Here is a 21,960-nt window from a genome sequence, read left to right as displayed (position 1 = left end):
CTGACTGCAATTAACTTGTGCCATCTTTAGCTGGAAATTCCATCTTTAAATGGAATCATGTATTATTGTCACCAACTGATTGTCCACTGTCTGTCAGTTTTGGGAAACAACCAAAAATTGAAAGTTCTGATTTCAATTATTAAGATCTAAAATAGCTGTTAGGGAATGAGCATCCTTGACCTTCAGTGAAACATCTCAACAAGTCACACCTGTGCTGTAAAATCATGTTTAGTTGGAAGCTCCAGTTTTGTTGTCATTTCTCAAGAAGGTTATGCTCTTTAGACAGAAATGACACTGCCTTATTTGCTTTCAAACAGATGAAAACCCAACACTAATTTCTATGGTCTTTCTTATAAACTGTGATGTATCCTGCAGCAAACCTTAACTATTTTTACACGCTGACTACATCTTGGCACATTCCTTTCGATTAACTAGTCAGGTTAACGTTATGCTACATGGGTACAGACTGAAAGAGCGATAGAATGCATATGCATCAGAAAAACAAGTTATGTTCTCTACAGAATCAATGCTAAATGTAGTGTAAGGACAGATCAATTCTGCAAAATCAGAGATGGTAATATAAGCATCTGGTTTCAGTCAATGAAGGTTAGAAAGGGGCTGAGCAATGAAGAAAACACTGAGAAAAATCAATCCTAATTATATATTTATAAATCACTACTAACCTACCAGTAATACTTTGTGAAAAAGGTATTTCAGCTTTTGTCTTGGAATAAGAGTAATTTTCAAATTATTTTAATAATCGAGATGAGGTGGATGAACCTAGAACCTATTATACAGAGTGAAGTGAGTCAGAAAGAGAAAGATAAATATCATATTCTAATGCGTATATAAAGAATCTAGAAAAATGGTACCAAAGAATTTATTTACAGGGCAACAATGGAGAAACAGACATAGAGAACAGACTTATGGACATGGGGAGAGGGGAGGAGAGGGTGAGATGCATGCAAAGAGTAAAATGGAAAGTTACATTACCATACGTAAAAATAGAGAGCCAATGGGAATTTGCTGTATGGCTCAGGAAACTCAAACAGGGGCTCTGCATCAACCTAGAGGGGTGAGGTGGGGAGGGAGATGCGAGGGAGGTTCAAAAGGGAGGGGATATATGTATATCTATGGGTGATTGATGTTGAGGTTTGACAGAAAACAGCAAAATTCTGTAAAGCAATTATCCTCCAATAAAAAATAAATATATTTTTAAAAAAATTCAGTGAAGTAAAAGAAAAAAAATTATTTTAATAATGGGATGACTCCAAATGAGTGACAAAAACAGTCATCAGCAGCTAGAGTTCTCTCTACTAGTCAAGGCCGTGCAGAGGTTGCTATGGGTTTATTTGTTTAAAATATATTTTTGGTGAAAGCACGGAAAGAGAAGTTATTTTGCTTTCTGTGTTTTTAATTTCTATTTGCATTGTAAAGAAGGAATGAGGAAGATGTAAAAGAAGACACTATGATGGAGAATCAAAAACTGAAAAAAATGAAAAGAAGTCTGACAGTATGAATGAGAGCAGAAGAGAGAATGAGAGAGCGGGGCGACTGGGAGGAAATTTAATGTTAGAAAGGAAGATGTATGCGCTGTCACATGAAGGAGACAAACACAGACACATTTATGTCCAATGAAATAGATTCCACATGACTGGAATTCAACAGCTGGATACACTGCCTTGAAAAGTGGTGCTTTAAACTGTGGCAGTTTTCTAATGAAGGCTGGATATTTTAGAAGGAATTCTATGAGTAACAAACTAGACGAGATGATGGCAAAGAAACTCTGAACCTGATTATGTTAAAAGCATAAAGCCTGTAATTTCTAGTTTCTTTCTCCCCAGTCTATCCAGATAGGCCCTTGATTTTAACTTTTTATTAACAATATTTCAGAATAGGGTTTTAATATAAAGCAGACACCCATGAGCTTGCTCAGAAAACAAATCTGTTTTTAGTTTTTATAAAGAATTAGTCTAGACATTTTACTACAGACCCCTCACTACCAGTTGCTCTGTTTTCTTTATCACCCAGAAACATGGCAAATCCAGTTTCTAGATGGCAGTCATGGGATGTGCTCAAAATGAAGAGACAAAGACATTCACCAGATGCTGGAGCTTCCTCTGCTCGTCAGAGCCATGCAAAGTAGCCAAGAGCAGGGATACCCAAGTGAAAATGAATAAAACCTGGCTGACTTCCTTTCTTTTATTATCAAGATCATCAAACTGCAGAAAACTCTTCATGAGAAAATGCCCTAATAATTAAAAATAGATCCAAACTTATTGAGTGTATACTACACCAAGATAATGTGCAAATCACTTTATGTTTAACACTTGGCTAAAGGCTGGAACATAGCATGATAGAATTTTAGAGCAGCACTGTGCTTTATAGAGCTCTAGTTCAACTCTTACTTACACACGATACACCTGAGACCAAGAATGTTTCATGGTTCCCCCAAGGTTTCAGTTAGCTGGTGGCAGTGAAAACAAGTTCAGAACGCTAAAGAAAATGAACCTTTACCTTACGATTAGTATTAATGTCAGCCTCCTAAGAAACTGCTATTTCTCCTGACTGCTAAGGCAAGACGAGACACAAAGCAGAAATTTCAAGTCCTAATACAACAGAAAGAAATGCACTTTCTCCAAACTCATAAAAAAGGTAAAAACGAGGTCAGAAGACAATCATTAGTAGACTTCAAGAGCTGGTCTACTCAAGAGCTGGTCTATTTCAAAAAAAAAAATACAGTTCTGATAAAGTATACTTCAGGAAAACTTTTAAAGTGGCATTTTAAAAATAAAAGAGATAGTGGAAATAACTGACATTTCCAGCCTTGGATGGGGCAGCTCTACACTTTAGTAATGTGAGCTTATATAAGTTTCTTCCCCTCTTTCAGCCTCAGCTCCGCAAAAGGGAGATACATCTTCTAAGAGCATTTAAGAATCAAATGTAAAACCAATATTGCAGCATATATTGTCTGGCACATACTAAGCACTCATGCTGTTACTATCACTACAAAGCTGTTTATAACTTCCCAACTTATCTATATGAACTTTTTAAATCTTAAAAAAAAAAAAAACACTGCATCCTGTAGACGAGTAATTTTTATGAATTAAAATAAAGTTGAAATTAAAAGAATTTTAGTAAAATCTACCTCTCCTATGATATCTAGCAAACAAGGCCCTCTCCCTCTGTGTGGGAGAAGGCAGACCTAGCACTCTGGTTCTCCCTCACTAACCCTCTTCTGATGCTCACTCTTAGTCTGAGTTCATATTCCTAGTTCACTTTCATCTACTGTCCAAAATACACCTCAGGAAGGTCCAGTATAGACAGATTTTTATGTTAATTTGTCCTTACATAAAAATAAGTGTTGATAGAGTTAAGTGATGTGAAAACTGAAGTCTGTGGGAATTTAAATAAGAGGCTGAAATTTTTTTCTTGGGACCACACAGAATCGAAGGCTCCAAAAACATACAAAACATAAATATAAAAACCACATAGTCTTTCGCCTGTTTTTATTTCCAAATAGTTTCCACATAAAATTCCCATATGATTTGCTGAACTGTACTAAAACTGCTTATAGCAGAATAAGCAATAATGGTTTACCCATTCTCTGACATTAAAAACAATAATTTATTTGCTAACATTTTATAACCTAAACAAATGAAAGCATTTTCTACATAATGACAGAGAAAATCTCGTTTAGCACCCTGTCACCCTGCAGCTGAATTAAGAGCCAACAGTACTATATCACAGTTTTAAGAGGCCAATCAAGCTGAAGGCAGCCTCTGGACACACTGAGAGTGTGTGTGAGCTGCTAGAGAACAGATGACACAGGTTATCATTCCAACTTATTTATGATCAAAGCACTCAGCCTCTACCTTATGAAATTATTTACTTCAATCTTCTTTCACAAAAATCCTAAAGTAAGGCAATGAAATTACAGTTATAGAGATGTGTAACATGAAAGACTGCCACGCATAGCATGTCAGTATTTTCAAGTCGTGGAAAGACTCTCAGGTAAAGAGGCATGGGGTTTCTTCTATGTGACAACAGTTATCAGTGGGCAGGCACTTTACAGAATAAATGTCTTTGATTACTTTTTCTGTTTTAAAGTCTACTTTTTTATTAAAAAAGCATTTTTTATCTTCTGTACTGAAGAGTGTACAAATCATAAATATATGATTGATGCATTTTCACAAAGTAAACACACCCATGTAGTCCTTAGATAAAGAAATATCACCAAATACAGTAAGTTTGTACCCGCTCCTCATCACTACTTAACCCCAAGAGAAGTCAGAAAAAGGCAAAATTGTTTAGTATTGTTAAAAAAACAAAGAAAGAAATAGCACAGGATACAAAACAGCTTGGCAACATATCTTTGACTTTCACAGTTTATAAAGTTAGGATATGCCTGCCTTTACTGCCACTCCAGATAGACTGTGAGCTAAGATGCACAGAAAGAGGAAATGAATAAAAAAAATATATGAACAATAAATGCTGGAGAGGATGTGAGGAAAAGGGACTCCTCTTGCACTGTTGGTGGGAATGTAAATTGATATAGCCACTATGGAGAACAGTATGGAGATTTCTTCAAAAACTAGGAATAAAACTACCATATGACCCAGCAATCCCACTACTGGGCATATACCCTGATAAAACCACAATTCTAGAAAACACATGTACCACAGTGTTCACTGCAGCACTATTTTACAATAGCCAGGACATGGAAGCAACCTAGATGTTCATCAACAGATGAATGTATAAAGAAGCTGTGGTACATATATACAGTGGAATATTCAGTTCAGTCGCTCAGTCGTGTCCGACTCTTTGCAACCCCATGAATCGCAGCACGCCAGGCCTCCCTGTCCATCACCAACTCCCGGAGTTCACCCAAACTCATGTCCATTGAGTCACTGATGACATCCAGCCATCTCATCCTCTGTAATCCCCTTCTCCTCCTGCCCCCAATCCCTCCCAGCGTCAGGGTCTTTGCCAATGAGTCAACTCTTTGCATGAGGTGGCCAAAGTACTGGAGTTTCCGCTTTAGCATCAGTCCTTCCAATGAACACCCAGGACTGATCTCCTTTAGAATGGACTGGTTGGATCTCCTTGCAGTCCAAGGGACTCTCAAGAGTCTTCTCCAACACCACAGTTCAAAAGCATCAACTCTTCAGCACTCAGCTTTCTTAATAGTCCAACTCTCACATCCATACATGACCACTGGAAAAACCATAGCCTTGACTAGACGGACCTTTGTTGGCAAAGTAATGTCTCTGCTTTTGAATACGCTATCTAGGTTGGTCATAACCTTCCTTCCAAGGAGTAAGCATCTTTTAATTTCATGGCTGCAGTCACCATCTGCAGTGATTTTGGAGCCCCAAAAAATAAAGTCTGACACTGTTTCCACTGTTTGCCCCCATCTATTTCCCATGAAGTGATGGGACCAGATGCCACAATCTTAGTTTTCTGAATGTTGAGCTTTAAGCCAACTTTTCACTCTTCTCTTTCACTTTCATATTTCAGTGGAATATTACTCAGCCAAAGAAAGGAATGAACTTGAGTCAGTTCAAGTGAGGTGGATGAACCTAGAGCCCGTTACACAGACTGCAGTATGTCAGGAAAAGAAAAATTTCATATATTAATGCATATACATGGAATCTAGAAAAACTGTATTGATGAACCTATTTGTATGGCAACAAAAGAGATGCAGAAATAGAGAACAGACTTGTAGACACAGTGGGGGAAGGAGAGGGTGGGCCTGACTGAGAGAGTAGCACTGAAATATATACATTACCACATGTAAAACAGATAGCCAGTGGGAATTTGCTGCATGACGCAGGGATCTCAATCTAGTGCTCTGTGACAACCTAGAGGGGTGGGATGGGGAGAGAAGTGGAAGGGAAGTTAAAGAGGGAGGGGACATATGTATATCTGTGGCTGATTCATGTTGATGCATGGCAGAAACCAACAAAATATTGTAAAGCAATTACCTTCCAATTAAAAATAAATAAAAATCAAAGAGGGGGGTGAAGAAACTAGCTTCCAATGAGTTCCATTTTAAGTGTCAGATACTGAGTTAGGCAGTATCCTGGGAGGTACGGTGTTAGCTCCATTTTACAGATGAGGGTCAAGAATTTAAGCAACTTTCCCCAGTGTCACATAGCAACAAGTAGTAGAGCTAGGATTCAAAACAAGGGCAGTCTATTAGAAGCCTCATCCTCATCTACTACCTGAAAGGTTCTCAAGTTACATTCTGCCAGTTACTGGATTCCCTGAAAACATCCCAGGCACTCCAGAGGGAGACCAGAATACTCCCTCCCCCTGCTTCATCCAGAGCAGTGCCCCCTTTAGCTGTTTTATGCATTAAAGTTCTATGTAAAATTTCAAATGAAGATAGAAGTTCACATTAAAAAAAAAAGTTTGAGAATCTTCTGTTTTCATCATTCTGTGTTAACACAACCAACAAACATTCTCTTAACAGGTAATAGATGATACAAAATTCAAAAGGTATAAAAATGTAATCACTCCAGGAGTTTTAGAACTGGTTTCAGGTTAAAAGATCCTGGGGAAAACCAAAACCACTTGGAGTTCTGCTTCCTTCTGTCAGTAACCTTAACCAGCTACACATACTAAATGCTCATGAGCCCCACTGTTACAGGTTTAGCAAGCCAGGGCTGGAGGCCTCAGAGGTTGTCCAAACAGGGGCAGGACATCCCCAAGCCTCTGTGCTGCCAGGATCTTAAGCCTCCAAGGCTTTAAGCCCAGTGGCACTGGGTGACTGCCACCCACGAGTTTTCCGCTGCTCCTTGGCCCTTGTCTCCAGTCAGGCGTCAGGACCACCCACTAGAACCATTATTATTCTTTTCTTCCTCAGTTTTTTCTTTCCCAGGCAAAACGGTTTCTGACCTCTTCTGGGAGATTTTATTTTTCAACTTAATCATCTTTGTGGGTGATGTGGAAATTCATTTCCCAGTGCTAGGCTGTACTGGTGGAAAACTGCTTAGGAGGTTTAAGTCTTCACGCTTCCCTTCATTAACCAACTACTTGCAAGACACAAAGTCATTTTTTCTCAGAGTCTCAGTTTCTTGAAATGGAAATAATAACTTTACCCAGGTGAATGTAAAAAACCCATTTTCATAAAATTGTTACTTTTTAAAAAACAAAATTAAAAACAAAAAGAATCTTTGATTATATTGTTTAAGATCCTCTTACAGATATCTGAATTACAGCGGGGGCGGGGAAACCACAGTGTTTTCTCCAATGTTCTCCCTTCAGGAAAAAGGAGGTAAACTACAAGAAATAAGCTGACTTCAGGAATCTGTTAGGAATTTTTTTTTAAAGGGAAGAAAAATACACATTCACAAAGTGCCAAAAGACATGATACCCAAAACTCCCTAAGAGACTGCCAGTGCGAGCTCTGGCGTCTCCAGTCCAGTTTTCTAGGTGACAGTTCTCTACAGGAACTGACTTCTTCAATTATTGCCGTAAGGGACTACAGGATCTTAAATCATTGATGGAAACCAAGCCATTTTCTCTACGCTCCAGGTCATAATGCAGGGAAAGTGCCCCAATACACTTTACAGAGAACGAAAAGGATGTTCTTGTTAGCCAGATAACTCAATTAACTGGAACCAGCACTGTGGTAGAGCTTTTAGTGCTAAGAAGTACTTTAGAGCTATTATTTACTGAGAGCACACACACACAAAGTGCCTTATAAGCATCTTCCCATTTAATTCTCACAACAATTTCTCTGACAAAACAGACCTGAGAGAGGTTGGCAACTGATGAACCAGGAATCTTAACTAGCCCTGACTACAAAGCCCATGTGCTCTATCACTGACATAAAACTCACTGGAAACTATCTATCTGAGAAAAAAATTATTTCACATCTTTATCAACAAAAATATCACTATATTTTTGTTCATATACAAACACACACACATAAATTCTCACACCAACATGTTTTTCAAGAAACATTATTTATAAGAATAGTCAAACTAACATTTTAGAGAAGACAATTCTTAGCCTCAATTAATCTAAAATTTTATGTAAAGCAAATCACATACAAAAAAATTCTAATTAACTTCCAACAGCTGTCAAGTCGTTATTCTTCAAATATAATGTAGCTGGGCAGCACTTTTTAAAAAATGATTCTGATGTTCCTTTAAAGCTATGTTAGTTTGTTCCAGAAAGACTGACCCATTCTTTGACATGCTAAGATCTCGTAGTCCTTCACTCCTTTGCACATTGCTCCATCTCTCCAGAATGCTTTCCCCAGCTTGTCCTGCTGGCAAGTTCACATTCCTCCCTCAAAACCCTGCAAGTGACCCCATAGGCAGAGGCAGATGTGAGCGCCCTTCCTCTGTACTGCCATGGCTCAAAACATCAGGGACCCCATTTCACTGGGGATCATACTACAGTGGAGGACAGACAAGTTTTTAATTGTTCTAACATACTGTTCAATAAGAACAGTAATAGAAAGAAGAAGAGCTCTGGAAACTACAAAGTAGAAGGGCTAATTATGATTAAGAAGATCAGAGAAGGGATTGACAGATAACACTTAAGCTGGACCTTGAATACGCAGAAGAGTAAATTCTCAGTCAAGGAACAAACAGCATGAGCAAAAAAGGTTTAGATAACAAATGCATATTACACATTGAAAATTCCTTACTATTACAGAATGAGTACCCTTGAAGAAAATGCCACAGAAAGTTTGATTACAAGAATTGCAAAAGCTTCAAAGAAAAAAATGTACTACATTACATCCCTCCTGTCTTTTCCCCTGGCTAGAAAGTATTTTTGAGGTCATCATCAGTCGCTATCAGCCAATAACATCAATTTACTCACTGACAAAAGGAAATATCAACCATTAAACAATAATTCTGTTTCATACACTAAGCACTAAGTAGACTTGATTTTTTAATTTGTTATATATATATGGCCATGCCACATGGCTTGCGAGATCTTAATTCCCCAACCAGGGATTGAACCTGGGCCCTTGGCAGTGAAAGCACGGAGTCCTAACAAATGGACCACCAGCGAATTCCCTTAGAAAATATTTTAACAAACATATATATGAAGTAATACCAATAATGTCAGCTGACACCTAGTCAGTGCCACATTCTGTAAAGGTGCTTTCACATGTATTAATATTTACTCATTTAATCTTTATGATGAACGTATGAGATAGGCACAATTACAGATGAGAAAACTCAGTCACAGAAAGATGAAACACGTTATCAGAGGTGACAAAGTGGCAGTCAGATTCAGAGCCTGCTATCTGGCTCCAGGGTCTGGGATCTTAACCACTGTCTTTGTGTACACACACACACACACACACACACACACACACACACGCACAGACACAGACACACACACTTTTAAGCTAATTTAAATAGTGTATATATAATTTTGTGCATGGAAAAACAACAAATTTTCTCTGTCATACAACACTAACTTAAAAAATGTTTTTAACATGGAAAAATATATATAAATAACATAAAAATTACACCTTAACCATATTTAAGTACACAGTTCAGTAGTATTAAGTAAACACATTCACTTTTGTGCAACCAGTTTTCAGAACACTTTTAATGCCTGGAAATTATTCTATTTAGTTGATAGTCATATCAAATTTAAGTCCTGGACAAGACTAAATATGAGTGTTTAGGACTGAAGCAGACATTGGTAATAAAACTGTAAAAAGACACAAGGAAGTGATTACTACAAATACTGAGGTAATGATTACTTTTGAGCGGAAAGATACGGTCATAACTAAATGCACACATGGAGGTGGGAATACCTAGGTAAATGTCACATTAAAAAAAAAAATCTCAATGGTTACAGGAGTGTTCACCTTCCAATAATTAAGCTACATATTTTTTTGGTGTCAATTTGGTGTCTATTTCACTTTATCACAAAAAGATTTAAATAAAAATAGTCTAAGTTAATTCCATTCTTTGCAGTAGTTTGAAAGTATTCAATTCTCCTCTAGTAAAGAGACTATACAAAAAAAAAAAAGAGAGACTATACAGAGGACTGAAAATTAAATATTACAATATCAAGCCAAAATATTTACAGAAAAGTGGAAAATGATGTTTTTCCCAAACATTTTAATAATGTTCTAAAAATACATATTCTATGATAACATGATAGTTTTTACACAAACATCTAAAAGATATTTAAGACAAAAGAAGATATTTGGATCAATGAATAGAAAATATACGTTCCAGTAAATGATTTTTAGGAAGACCAATAAACGAGGAATTCATGTACAACCTTAAAATTAAGACTAAAGTTTCTTTTTAGCAATTACATTTAATAAACATGAAGTCACAGAGCATCACCTTTTAAAAATGAAAGACGTTAAACTACTTAAAAACATTATGCACAAACATCACAAATAGAGCCTGAGAGTTTGGGGGAAAGTACTAACCAGTTACTGCCAGCAGCTGTGAAACTCTCACCTCCATTTCCTCCCGATGAGACCTGTCTCGGTCTTCAAATTCACGTGTCCTTCTTCGGGCCTCTTCAAAGGCCTGTTGTGCTAAGGCATCCTCCTGCTGTCATAAGAAGACATGAAATGGGTACTTTAATTTTGACTTATAATCAAAACATTAAAATTTGGGGGGGGGGTGTTTTATTCTTTCAAAGAAAGGAATAACAGAGGAATTCCCAAAACATCAAAGCCATAAAAAAAACATTAGAGCAACTTCTCCAAGAAAATCTCATTATTTTCGTGTGCTAGTATAACATCCTGGAAATAGCAGTCACGTTCAATCACATTCTAACAAATGAAAATGCTCTTCCCTTTTCTGTCCTTACCTCATCCTATTCACCAAAATAAAATCCTAATCAAGTCAATATTTAAGACATGGAAGTATGAGGAAAAAGAAATTAAGATACTTCTACAGTGTGGGGATAAGACAGGCTGGATGCTCTAATTATAACACTGAAGCCAGAAATATAAAGAGAGTATTAACAGAATTGATTGTACAAATGTTAGAAACTTCTAGGCAACAAAAAGAAAATTCCAAGGGATATTATCAAGGAAAATTATTTGTAATATGTAACAAATCTACCTGAATCCTTTCCCAATGGATGAATAAAGATCTGTACATGAAGGAAACCCAGATATCTCCAACTTCTTGTGTCTAAAAGGCAACCAATTTAAACTCACCCTCTCTACTTTAGTCTGGATGGTACCACCACTCACTCATTTCAGCTGGGAACCTGAACTGCCTTTGACACTTTACTCTCCTCTTATCTTCACAGACCCAATCAACCACCAAATCCTATCCACGTGACCTATTTTTTGAATCACTGTAGTCTCCTTTTCATTCCTTCAAACATTTTGCTAGTTCAGGCTCCTAAGAACTCTCACTGAATTACTGCAATTACTTACTGCTTCCATTCTATCATCTCCCAAGCCATAATACAGCCATCAAAGCATGCCTTCTAAAGCACAACCTGACCATAATAACCCCCAACTTAAAGCTCCCTCACTGTCTACAGCACATGATGCTCAATGTTTGCAGCCACATACGTCTCAACCCTAGAACTTTCAATGCACAGTTGATGAAATTAAAATATCAAAAACACAACCCAGAAAGTCAATATTCAACTGCCTCAGTTTCATTGCAGGAATGGGTGGCCAGGTAACAATGCTCTAGCCAATGATACAGAAGTGTAAGTCACCCGATAGGGCTTCTAAGATTCATTTAAGAGACATGTCACCTTTCCTTCTCCCTGGGAACTGATGCAATGACCAGAGATACAGCATCCATCTTGCACGCATAATACTAAGCCATACACACTGAGCACAGTGCAGCAGGAAAAATGAAAGGACCCACAGCCCCCAGTAATATGTGCTATACCAGGCCTGAACTGCATACCGCCGTTATCTTATTCTGCGTGCTAAATCCTTTATTTGGCTATGTTAGTAGGGTTGTTCAATACTTGTCATTTTCACTGACTAAACAAAACGGATAAGTGTGAACAAGTTTCCACTCTTATGATGCATTTACTAGCTTTGTGACCCAGGAGTATTTCATTTTCTAAGCCTCAGTAAACTCTCACGAAGAATGCACATAGCCCTAATGCTTCATGAGATTAAATAACATAAAAAAATTTAAGTGCACTACCTGACAACATTCAATAAATCCTATTCTTTTATAAGCATTTGTGGACAGATAAAATTTATACATGTGACTACACATTACTATATATACCAACTGTATTCTCAGAATGTAATGTATAAGCCAAAGACACCCACAAAAGAACACTATTCCCAACTCCTCAGGGCTTTCTCTTAGTTAGGTATCAACTAGGACATGTCTGCTGATAACAGGATATCCCTTCTGTTCTGTGTATTCATTCACTTAATTTCATTTATTCCACAAATGTCCCTGAGTCTTTATGATGCCCAAGTCACTGTGCTGGGTGCCACGTATACAATGAGTGGGAACAATCAATGCTTTTCCTCACAGTTTCTGGTCTAGTAGGGCAGATGGACAATGAACAAATAATTACAAAAATCAATAAATAATTACCAGTTGTGACTGAATACTTGAAAGATAAAATGAGAGCATGTGAGATGTAATCTAACTCTAACAAAGTTATTAGTCACTAATGTGTATTTTAGCAAGGATCATAGGTTTTTACCTTATTAAAATAAAAAGAAATTATTACCATTATTTATAGTAAAAAAAAGCCAAGAGAGATTTGGTAGCTCTCTACCTACAATTCCAGCTTCGTCTTTTCTAGTAAGATGTGAAATGTATGTGCAATGAACAGTGTCTTACACTTTAATAAATGGTTAAACTGAAAGACAATCAGCGACCCAATGTTATTTTGATCGTCTCCTGGTGGGAACTTAAATAACACCTCCCTTTCAAGGATAGTATAAAGAGTACTTGCTGAGAGAACTACACACTCACCCATCAGGTACGCTAAAACAGATAGGGCCAACTAACACCAGCCAGACTCAGGCAGTCGTGGAAGAGGCTTTCAGCACTCCGGTCCCCCCAGCTACCTGCTACACTAATCTGCTACTCCAAAGTCTATACCACAGTCTGCACTAAGCAGTCAGGTGGGGTCATCATAAAGAGTGGTTGGGTGTTTGTGAAACCCACATGGGAAAAAAGTCTAGCAGTGCTCTCGCAGAGCATACAAATAGACTATTCTTAACCATTCTTGCTATGCTGATTTTGTCTTTATTGTATAGCTAAATCTACAACTATATTTATTTTACAGTTTGGTAATACTCACCTTCCTGTGCAATGAATTTAAAAAATAGATGTATGTATTAAATGAAAAATTAAGAATCAAATTCGTATCCAAGAAAGCTGATGATGAACGCATAATCTGTACAAAATAATAGCATTTCCTATTCTCTGTGGGGACCAGGATGATTACCACTGATCACATGAAAACCAAAAGAAATAAATCTGCTGAAGAAGCATCAACATATACTTCAAAGACGACAATTTAGCATGTGCAGCTGCAAACGGTACATTTAACACCACTCTGTAGAACATAACTTTATTTAAATCAAACGACTCTTCTAAATTTTCACTCACATTCTTGTGCACGTACAAAAAGCAAAGCTGTTTGCATGTTGGCTTTGCTGGAAGAAAAACTCTGAAAAAAGCTTTAGGATACCAGTTTTACATCAATGTCATCAGATACTTTAAATAGAAAAATTTATTCATCCCAATAACAGCTAAATTTTTCTAACCTTATTATAGAATCAAAATAGAACTTTTGGAAAGTCATTATATTGAAGGTGAAACATTTTTGTGACTGCTTAAATTAATTTAAAAAGTACAACAACGAAGATAAAGCTGTTAGTTCTTAAACTGATAATACAAATACAAACAGTGCAACAAACATTTAAACACTGTATAAAGAATAATATTCTTGGTGAATTTTTAAAATGATTAAATAGAAATTTACTAGGAATTAGTTGTGGTACACAAGTAACTCATAATTGTTACCCGAACAATTCTTTACCAAAGTAGTGAGGAATTCTACCAATCAACTGGACATCAGAGTCGCATAAATTACACATATATCCATGTATTCACAGTTAAAGTGGCTGAACTATAAAATCTGTGACAAAGCTGATGCTGAACACAAAAAAAATTCACATGACATTACACAAGCACTTTGTATTTTAAAAATTTGAGCCTTTGAAGAACTTCTCTGAAATCAACCTAGTTCCTAAAATGGCATTGATTTTGTTTCCTGTGAATGAGTCCTTTTAGCTATATTTTGTTCAAAATTAGCTGGAAATCTCTGATCAAAGTACACAATGGTGAAGTGCCAAATTTTTCAGTTTTTCCAGCTTTCAAAGAATTGCAATTATTGAAAATCAAACATAGGAAAACACTGAAATTTACCTCTTACACATTACAGAAAATGAAGTGAAAATACAATCAGCAAATATGATTCAATTGTGAGTTTATACAACTGTACTCAGAAATATCTTCATTGTGGGAAACTTTCAAAACACTTTACTGAAGTATATTACAAACACAAAATAGTACATATCTTAGGGCTGTGTTGTCCAGTAGCACAGCCTCTAGCCATTTGAGTACTGCATACCTGAAATGTTGCTAATTTGAGTAAGTGGAAAACACACTGGGTTTCAAATAGTTACTTCCAAAAAAAGGTAAAATGTCTCAATAGATGTTTATATCCATTTTATGTTCAAATGATAATATTTTGGATATACTGGGATAAATAAAATGCAAAAGTTACTAATTTAAAAAAGCTTTTTAAAATGTGACTTTTAGAAAAATTTAAATTACATAATGTAGCTCACACTTGAATTCTACTGGACAGCACTGTCCTAAAAGATAGCTTGATGAATTTTCAGAAACTGAACCTGCTCTGTAACTAAAACCCACACGAAGAAACAGAGCATTACCAGCATCTTGGAAGTCTTCTCCTCCATTCCAGGAACTAGCCTCCTCACCCAAGGATAAATCACTACTGTTCTTTTTAACACCATGTAGTATTAGTTTTACCTATTTTTGTACTTTAATATATTTGTGAAATTCACTCATTGGTGGGCTAATTGTAGTTTTTTATTTTCATTGTATTTCTCTGTGTGAACATGCAATTTACCGATTTGACTGTTTAGTGGGCATTTGGGCAGTTTATATAGTTCCTGGCTATTAACCAATAATGCTGTTACAAATGTCCTAGTATGTGTATCTTGATGAATACATACCTACACACACACACACACACACACACACACACACACACACACACACACACTCATTTCTACTGCATACCAAGCCTCAGAAAAGAATTACTGGATCACGCATACACGTATGTGCAGTTTTAGTATTTATTGCCAGTTTTCCAAATGTTTTGTCAACTTTATGTAATCAAACAATACACCAACTGTTTTTCCATATCCTTGCCAATGTTTGTCAAAGATACTATGAACAAAGGCAAAAAGACAATACCTGTGAAAATATTTCAGCGGAAATACTTACACAATTTAATTTTTAAAAATGCAGTTGTGACTATTCTCTGTTTATCTCTTAGCTTACCAGGTACCTCAGCAACTGTTAGAGAATTTTGTTCTCACATGGCAGAGAGAATAAGCAAGCTAGCTCTCTTCTGTGTTTCTTATCAGGACACTAATCCTATCATATCAGGACTCCACTCATTGGACCTCATTTAACCTTAATCAACCCCATAAGGAGGCTTCACTGGTGGCTCAGTGGTAATAGAATCCATCTGCCAATACATGAGATGCAGGTTTGATCCTGGGGTCAGGAAAATACCCTTGAGAGGGAAATGGCAACCCACTCTATTCTTGGCTGGAAAATCTCACAGAGGAGCCTGGAGGGCTACAATCCATGGGGTTGCAGAAGAGTCAGACACAATCTAGTGACTAAACAACAAGAACATACTCCATAAAGGCCCAATCTCCAAATACAGTCATATTGGAAGCTGAGGCTTCAAAGTACTAACTTAGGGGTAACACAAACATGCTGTTCACAACAGCTGGTAAGTGGTGGGGCCAGGAATCACAATTCTATGACCATGAAGCTCCTACTCCTAACTTCTATACTATATTGCCTTTTTACTTTTATTATCTTCCAGAAGATTTGGGATGGTGAAAGCTCCAGACAAGTGCTGATGGTTGGCATCCCCTGCTTTAAAATTTTTATATTATGAAAGACCTATTATTATATTAGTTTTCTATCACAGTAGATGACACTTTATAGCAATAAAACCCAATCTGTGGACCAGGGCAACAAAACCTGGGAAATTCTAAGTACGGAAAATACTATGGGTTAAACTTAAAATTTTTTACCTATCATTTTATATTTCAGTTTTAGACGTCAACTTAATTCCCCCTTATATAAATTCACTCTGCTGTTAATCACTTTTTACAAAAACAGCCTTCTAAATTGCCATTTACTACTTTCCTGAAAGAATTAAGTATTCCTCATCCCTGTGGAAATCAAAGTAGCAGAGATTCTTTCCTAAGAATTTTAACTCTGAATCTGAATTTTTTTACTAGGAAGGTTTAATTTTTTTGATCTCTTACGGAGACAATTCCTACATTTCTATATATGGACAACAACATGGAAAGAGATAACAGAACTAACAAAAAGAGAGCTCCTTTTATTCATGCCATCATTTTAACTTCATTAAGTGGATTAATATTAAACAACTGAAAAATTAACACCATCTAATAATCATATACTCTGACATGTTCTGGCCCCCATAATTACAGAAGTCAGTCAGCTGTTAACCTTACTGCAACTCACTTGCACGTACTGAGGCTTCCCTTTTGCAGGTTTGGCTATGATGTATCTAGGTGTGGATTTCTTTCTGCTTATCCTTCTTAAAGTTCATTCAACTTCTTGGACATGGAGATGAATATTTTTAATCAAATTTAGAGATTTTCAGCTATTTCTTAAAACACATCTTCTGCTCCTTTCTTTCTCTCCTCTCCATCTCGGATTTTCATAACATGTATGCTGTTCTGTGGGCTGGCGTCCTACCGTCTCTGATACTGATTGTTTTTTTCCTTCTGCTTTCTGTTCTTGAGGCTGGATAACCTCTGTTAACTTGTGTTCAAGTTCACTAATTCTTTTGCCAGCTCAAATCCTGAGTCTGTGAATTTTTCATTTCAGTCATTGTACTTTTCAAATTCTAGAATTTCTATTTGATTCTTTTGAAAAATTTAGATCTCTTTATTCCTTAAAAAAAAAAAAAAAATCTCTTTTGGCTACACTGCACAGCACATGGGATCTTAGTTTCCCAACCAGGGATCGAACCCACACCCCCTGCATTGGCAACAGAGAGTCTTAACCACTGGACGAGGGAAGTCACAAATGTCTTTATTAATACTCTCTTTGAAGAGTCACTGGCAAAAGGAAGAATTTTTCCTTTAGTTCTTTGAATACACTGAAAAAGAAACTGCTTTTTTTGTTACTAGGAACCATCATTTGCCACCGAGCTCTCTCCAAGTTTCTATTGCTTGCTTTCCCCCTGAATAACAGTCACACTTTTGTGCTTATTTTCGTGTCTTATAATTTCCTGTTAAAAACTGGGTGTTTTAGATGAAATACTCTAAATTAGTAGCAAATAGAAATTCTGACCCTGCCTACAGCTTCATGTTGCCTGTTTTCTGTTTGTCCAGTTAGTGACTTGCCTAATTTTCTGGAATCTGTTCCCCCATCAGTGTCCAAACTCTGATGTCACTGCTTTTTTTCACCCCTTCTTTTTAAGCCTTGCTTTCTAGGGGGCTGTCCCAGGTCAGCATAACTTAGTGGTCAGCCAATGACTGGTCAGAGGTTTTGCTTCAACACCTTGAGCCAGAAGGCTTTCAAATCCTTTGCCATGGGGTCTGTGTGTGGCTTGGAGGGATACTTTCAAAGTGTAGGGAGTTTATCAGTCTACCCTGCATTCAGTCAGGGGCCAGTAGCTTTCAAGGGTTCTCTGTCCTCTCCTGAATAGGTGCGGCCTTGTACATGTACACAGCCTTTTGGACCCTAAGAGCTAAGTGTGATATGAATAGTAGGGCTCACTTTAGCTATCTCTTTCCCTAGATTTCCCTGATAAATTTCTGCCCAGTCTGCCATTTTCTTCTTCCCTGCAACATTAGCTTTCTAAGACTGTCTGACACAGAGACTGCTATTGTTTTCAGTAACAGCCCTGGGCTTGTGTTTTTCCAAGTGCTGCTCTAAATAAAGTCAGCTCCCTCTGACAGGACAACAGAGCTGCCAGTCCTCATGGTGTGCCCAGAGTAGAACTTGAGGAACCAGAGCTGAGGGAGGAGATGGGAGCATCTCCTAACATGCTAGACCGTCATCACTGTTTATACTAAAATTCACTAGCTTTGTTCGAATAAATGCCTCTCAATATTTGTCCTTTGGTTAACTTTCAGAGACCTTAAATGGGTTTTTGCTTGTTTGTTTACAATTTTGTTAAGTTTAATAATTGCTTTTTTGGAAGGAAAACTTGCCAAGCTCCTCATTCAGCTGTTTCAAAACTGCTGCTCTTACATTTTATTTTAAACTGCGTTCCCTCCCCCCAAAATGTGCCAAAGATCCAGAGCAAATATTAAACAGAACCATCTATTACACTTTGAAGTGCCCCACTAAGCACACAGTGGTAGTCCGATGCAATTTAAAACCACTGAAGGAAAACTTTCCCAAAACTGGGACCAAATTCTGGGTCTCAGTCTCTTCAGAATTCCTCAATATTATGAGAACATGAGACTTTCTATACTTAAAAAAAAAAAACTTCCAAATTTACTTGATAATAACAAACTGTATATACAAAGAGACAAGGCAGGCAGGAAGGCCCTGGATCTCCTGTTCTCTGCTTTCCCAGGCTCTCCCCACCCCTAGGCCCCAGGAGGGACCACTCCCTTCCCATCCTGTGGTGGAAGTGGGGATTGGAAGGTATGGAGATGATGTGTGTGTGTATGAATGTGCATATGTGTGTGTGTGTGTAGCGGTATGGGGGGCAGTGTGAAGAATGGAGAAGAATCAAAAATTAGAGAGAAGGCCTTCCCTCATCCCCACCACCCTGAGGAGGGTTCTTAAGGGAGCTGCCTCAGATGTGTCTCAGCCTATGAGACAGTAGAAGATCCAGCATCCAAAAGTAACCCAGTGACTGGCCCAGCTGAGCTCTGACCATTTGTGGACAGTGTATGCCATGCCGTAACCCTGCTCCTCTGTGGTGTCGTCCACATCAACATCAAAGAGGGAGCCCAGGTAGGCCAGGTGGAAGATGGCCAGGGCCCCAAAGAGCAGATTTAAGGCTCGCACCCCCAGGCCCAAACGATACTGGTGTGAACAGTCTGATGGACACCTTCTCGACAAGATGCAGGCACTGAGGATCCGAGCCAGGCGCTTTCGGAGGATGTGCTCCACATAAGTGATAAACGCCAGAGACAGCAGCACTGCAGCCAGGTGGAAGCTAAAGCCGTGCAGGAGGGCGCTGGCTGTATAGGTGACCAGCACGGCTGAGAAGGTCCCCAAGTGGAGAGCATTCTTGAAAACATAGTTATTTAGCCAGCAAGACATGGGCAGGTTCCAGCTTGTGACAACTTCCACCATGGACCGGGGCAGCTCCACGTTCAGTGGCTTAGAGACCGTCAGGTCCCATTCCAGGTGATCCTTCTCCTCGGTGAAGCCGGTCCCTGCCAACGTGGCTGTGGCCTCAGATAGAAAGCCCACAAAATAGTTGCTAAAGCGGAAGGAGACAGCACTCTCATAGGCTCGCAGCCACTTGCGAAGGAGGTGGTCACCATCGAGGGGGATGAAGTAGGGGAAGAGATACGGGCCCACACAGGTGGACAGCACCAGGCACAGAAGGGCCAGCAACAGGCTCTGGGCCACCTTCTGCAGCCACCGGCAGCTCAGTGGGCGGCCTTGGACGGCCTCTAAGTACCTGTGGAAGGATATCCAGGGCCCAAAGATGACAGTGCCCACAAAGCAGAGGTAGCCCATGAATTCCATGGGTGACGGCACCATGCTCACCTCACCCCGATCCAAGTCAAAGCCCAGAGACACTGCCTTCATGGCTACAATCATCTGGGCCCCTCGCATCCTGTGCCATGCCACAGTGTCCACCATGTACATCTCACCCATGAGCAGGTAGGTGAGGATGGTGATGGAGACGAAGACACCGCGATGGGAGGAACGTCGGCAGAGGAACAGCACGAGGTAGCACAGAAGGCTGAGCAGCATGACCCAGACCATGTGCAGCTCGAAGAAGTGGTAGAGGCTGAAGAACCCACCCACCACAGTACTTGCGTGCTTCAGATAGGACGGCAATCCAAGCCTCCAGAGGAGGCGGCAGGCGAGACAGATGGCAAGGAGCAGCCAGATCTGGTCAAGGCCCTGCTGGGCAGTAGGCAGGAGACAGTCCTGCAGGAGCTGCTGGAAAAATTCCTGGCGGCTGAAAGTGGCCATTGTGGACTGCCACGGATGGATGAACAAATAACTTGGCAGTAAAGAAGCTGCAGTCCAGAGGGCCAGGGATACACCACTGCCACCACTGGGACGCCTTCCCCACCAGCTGCAAGGCTGCGACCACTGACGCTCCCAGGGCAGCACTGTATACTTACTCTTAAGGACTGGGTAACATAGATCTCCAGACAAAGGCAAGATTAGGGATAAATAAAGGGACCACAGTCAGTAAAGCCTGAAGTCACCCTACCTGGGCTCGCTCCTCATCAAACTCCAGGCAGCCCATACCATCCAGTCTCTGGAGATCAATCCAGCCTTTCCAGATAACACAGACTCCATTGAGAATCATGGGAGCCTTCAAATATACCTAAGACACAGAAAAGAAGAATGAAGATCCATGCTGAGCCATCAGACACATAAGAAACAAAGGATAAACTTACTTATGAAAACTGGTTTTCTTTGGGGGGGGAACTAAATACAGTGATAAAATTAAGAATTGCAGGAACGTATACAAAGCACAGCCTCTGTGTTCTATACATTAAATTAATCTGGCTTACCAGGAGTTTTTATTTCTAGTCACAATTTTTCTAGATTATTTTTAAAAGGAAGTTTCACAGATTTTGTAAAAACTGTTTGTAGTTAAGATGATGCTTGAAGTAGACATCATTTCTCTTGCAGCTGAAACTGGGACATTCAGGTACTTTGCCTTCATTTTTGAATCTTGACTAGAAAGACATGTAGATGTACAACAACTGGAATTCACTAACTCCTGAAGAGAATGCACTGTTTCTATCTGGATACCTGAAGCCACCCAGGGTCAGGCTCTTCTCCTTTCCTTTCCATCTTATGACCTACCTCATAGACTTCTGTTAAGTAATGCTGCTTCTTTTTCCTTCTTTTTTTTAAACTTAAGTTAGCCAGAGTTGATTTCTGTTGCTTTTAGCCAAAGAACCTTAACTAGCACAACACTTACTTATGCATGTAACACATGTTTCAAGTAAATAACCCTTGAGCAAAAGTCACTTTAGGCATGACTTCCGAATTTGTCACTTTCATTTTGGATCACCAAATCAATCTTCATATTGCCTGAAAATATAATTGTTCTCAAGCAATTAAGGATCCACCAACAAAGGATGGATCATCTTGATGAAAGATGGATGATGCTATTATCTTGAGGTGAGTATTTTACTGTGATACAGTAAGAAAAAATAAAGGAGGAAAAAGCTGAAAACACCTTTTTCTTTAATCAATTCAGCAGTTTCTTCAACAAAAAAATCTTGAGGCACTCTTGTTTTTAGAGAGGTTTAGTAGGACTCTCAGTACCTATAAATATGCAAGAAAAATGACTACTGAAGCACCTGTAAAATAAAACCTAGAGGACTTATGCCTTCTTAGTACATATTTATGTCATTTCCCTCCACTACTAAACACAACTATTTTTCCTGTTAAGGGCCCCCATAAGCCATGCTGAGTCAATTTCTACTGATATTGGAAAAAAAGT

The 21,960-nt window shown here is 38.6% G+C and overlaps 2 protein-coding genes across 7 annotated transcripts in view; both read right to left on the bottom strand.

The window, feature by feature from the left end:
- The window catches only part of CBFB (core-binding factor subunit beta), a 48,583-nt gene that overhangs the window by 3,777 nt on the left and 22,846 nt on the right, over positions 1–21,960 (bottom strand). For 2 of the 6 annotated variants that reach the window (XM_005218718.5, XM_059876892.1), the window contains 2 exons: positions 20,710–20,826; positions 10,464–10,559 (listed from right to left, as the gene is read on the bottom strand). In XM_005218718.5, the coding sequence (XP_005218775.1) occupies positions 10,464–10,559; positions 20,710–20,826 (213 nt within the window). Of the gene's footprint in view, positions 1–5,791; positions 5,865–10,432; positions 10,560–20,709; positions 20,827–21,960 lie in introns of all 6 variants that reach the window. The other 4 variants (XM_059876893.1, NM_001191435.1, XR_009491169.1 and 1 more) reach the window with 3 other exon arrangements.
- LOC101905588 (protein-serine O-palmitoleoyltransferase porcupine) lies at positions 13,526–20,703 on the bottom strand. Its single transcript, XM_059877454.1, has one exon. The coding sequence runs from the start codon at positions 20,460–20,462 to the stop codon at positions 19,110–19,112; it is 1,353 nt and encodes a 450-aa protein (XP_059733437.1). The 5' UTR covers positions 20,463–20,703; the 3' UTR covers positions 13,526–19,109.

This window comes from Bos taurus, chromosome 18 (assembly GCF_002263795.3).
Source record: "Bos taurus isolate L1 Dominette 01449 registration number 42190680 breed Hereford chromosome 18, ARS-UCD2.0, whole genome shotgun sequence".
Classification (NCBI taxonomy): Eukaryota; Metazoa; Chordata; class Mammalia; order Artiodactyla; family Bovidae; genus Bos; species Bos taurus.
Note: the sequence above shows the minus strand (reverse complement) of the source record. Positions and strands in the feature narration are given on the sequence as shown.

Bases quoted from the DNA above. Each gene is read 5' to 3' on its own strand.
- LOC101905588 (XM_059877454.1), bottom strand. From the start codon at position 20,462: ATGGCCACTTTCAGCCGCCAGGAATTTTTCCAGCAGCTCCTGCAGGAC.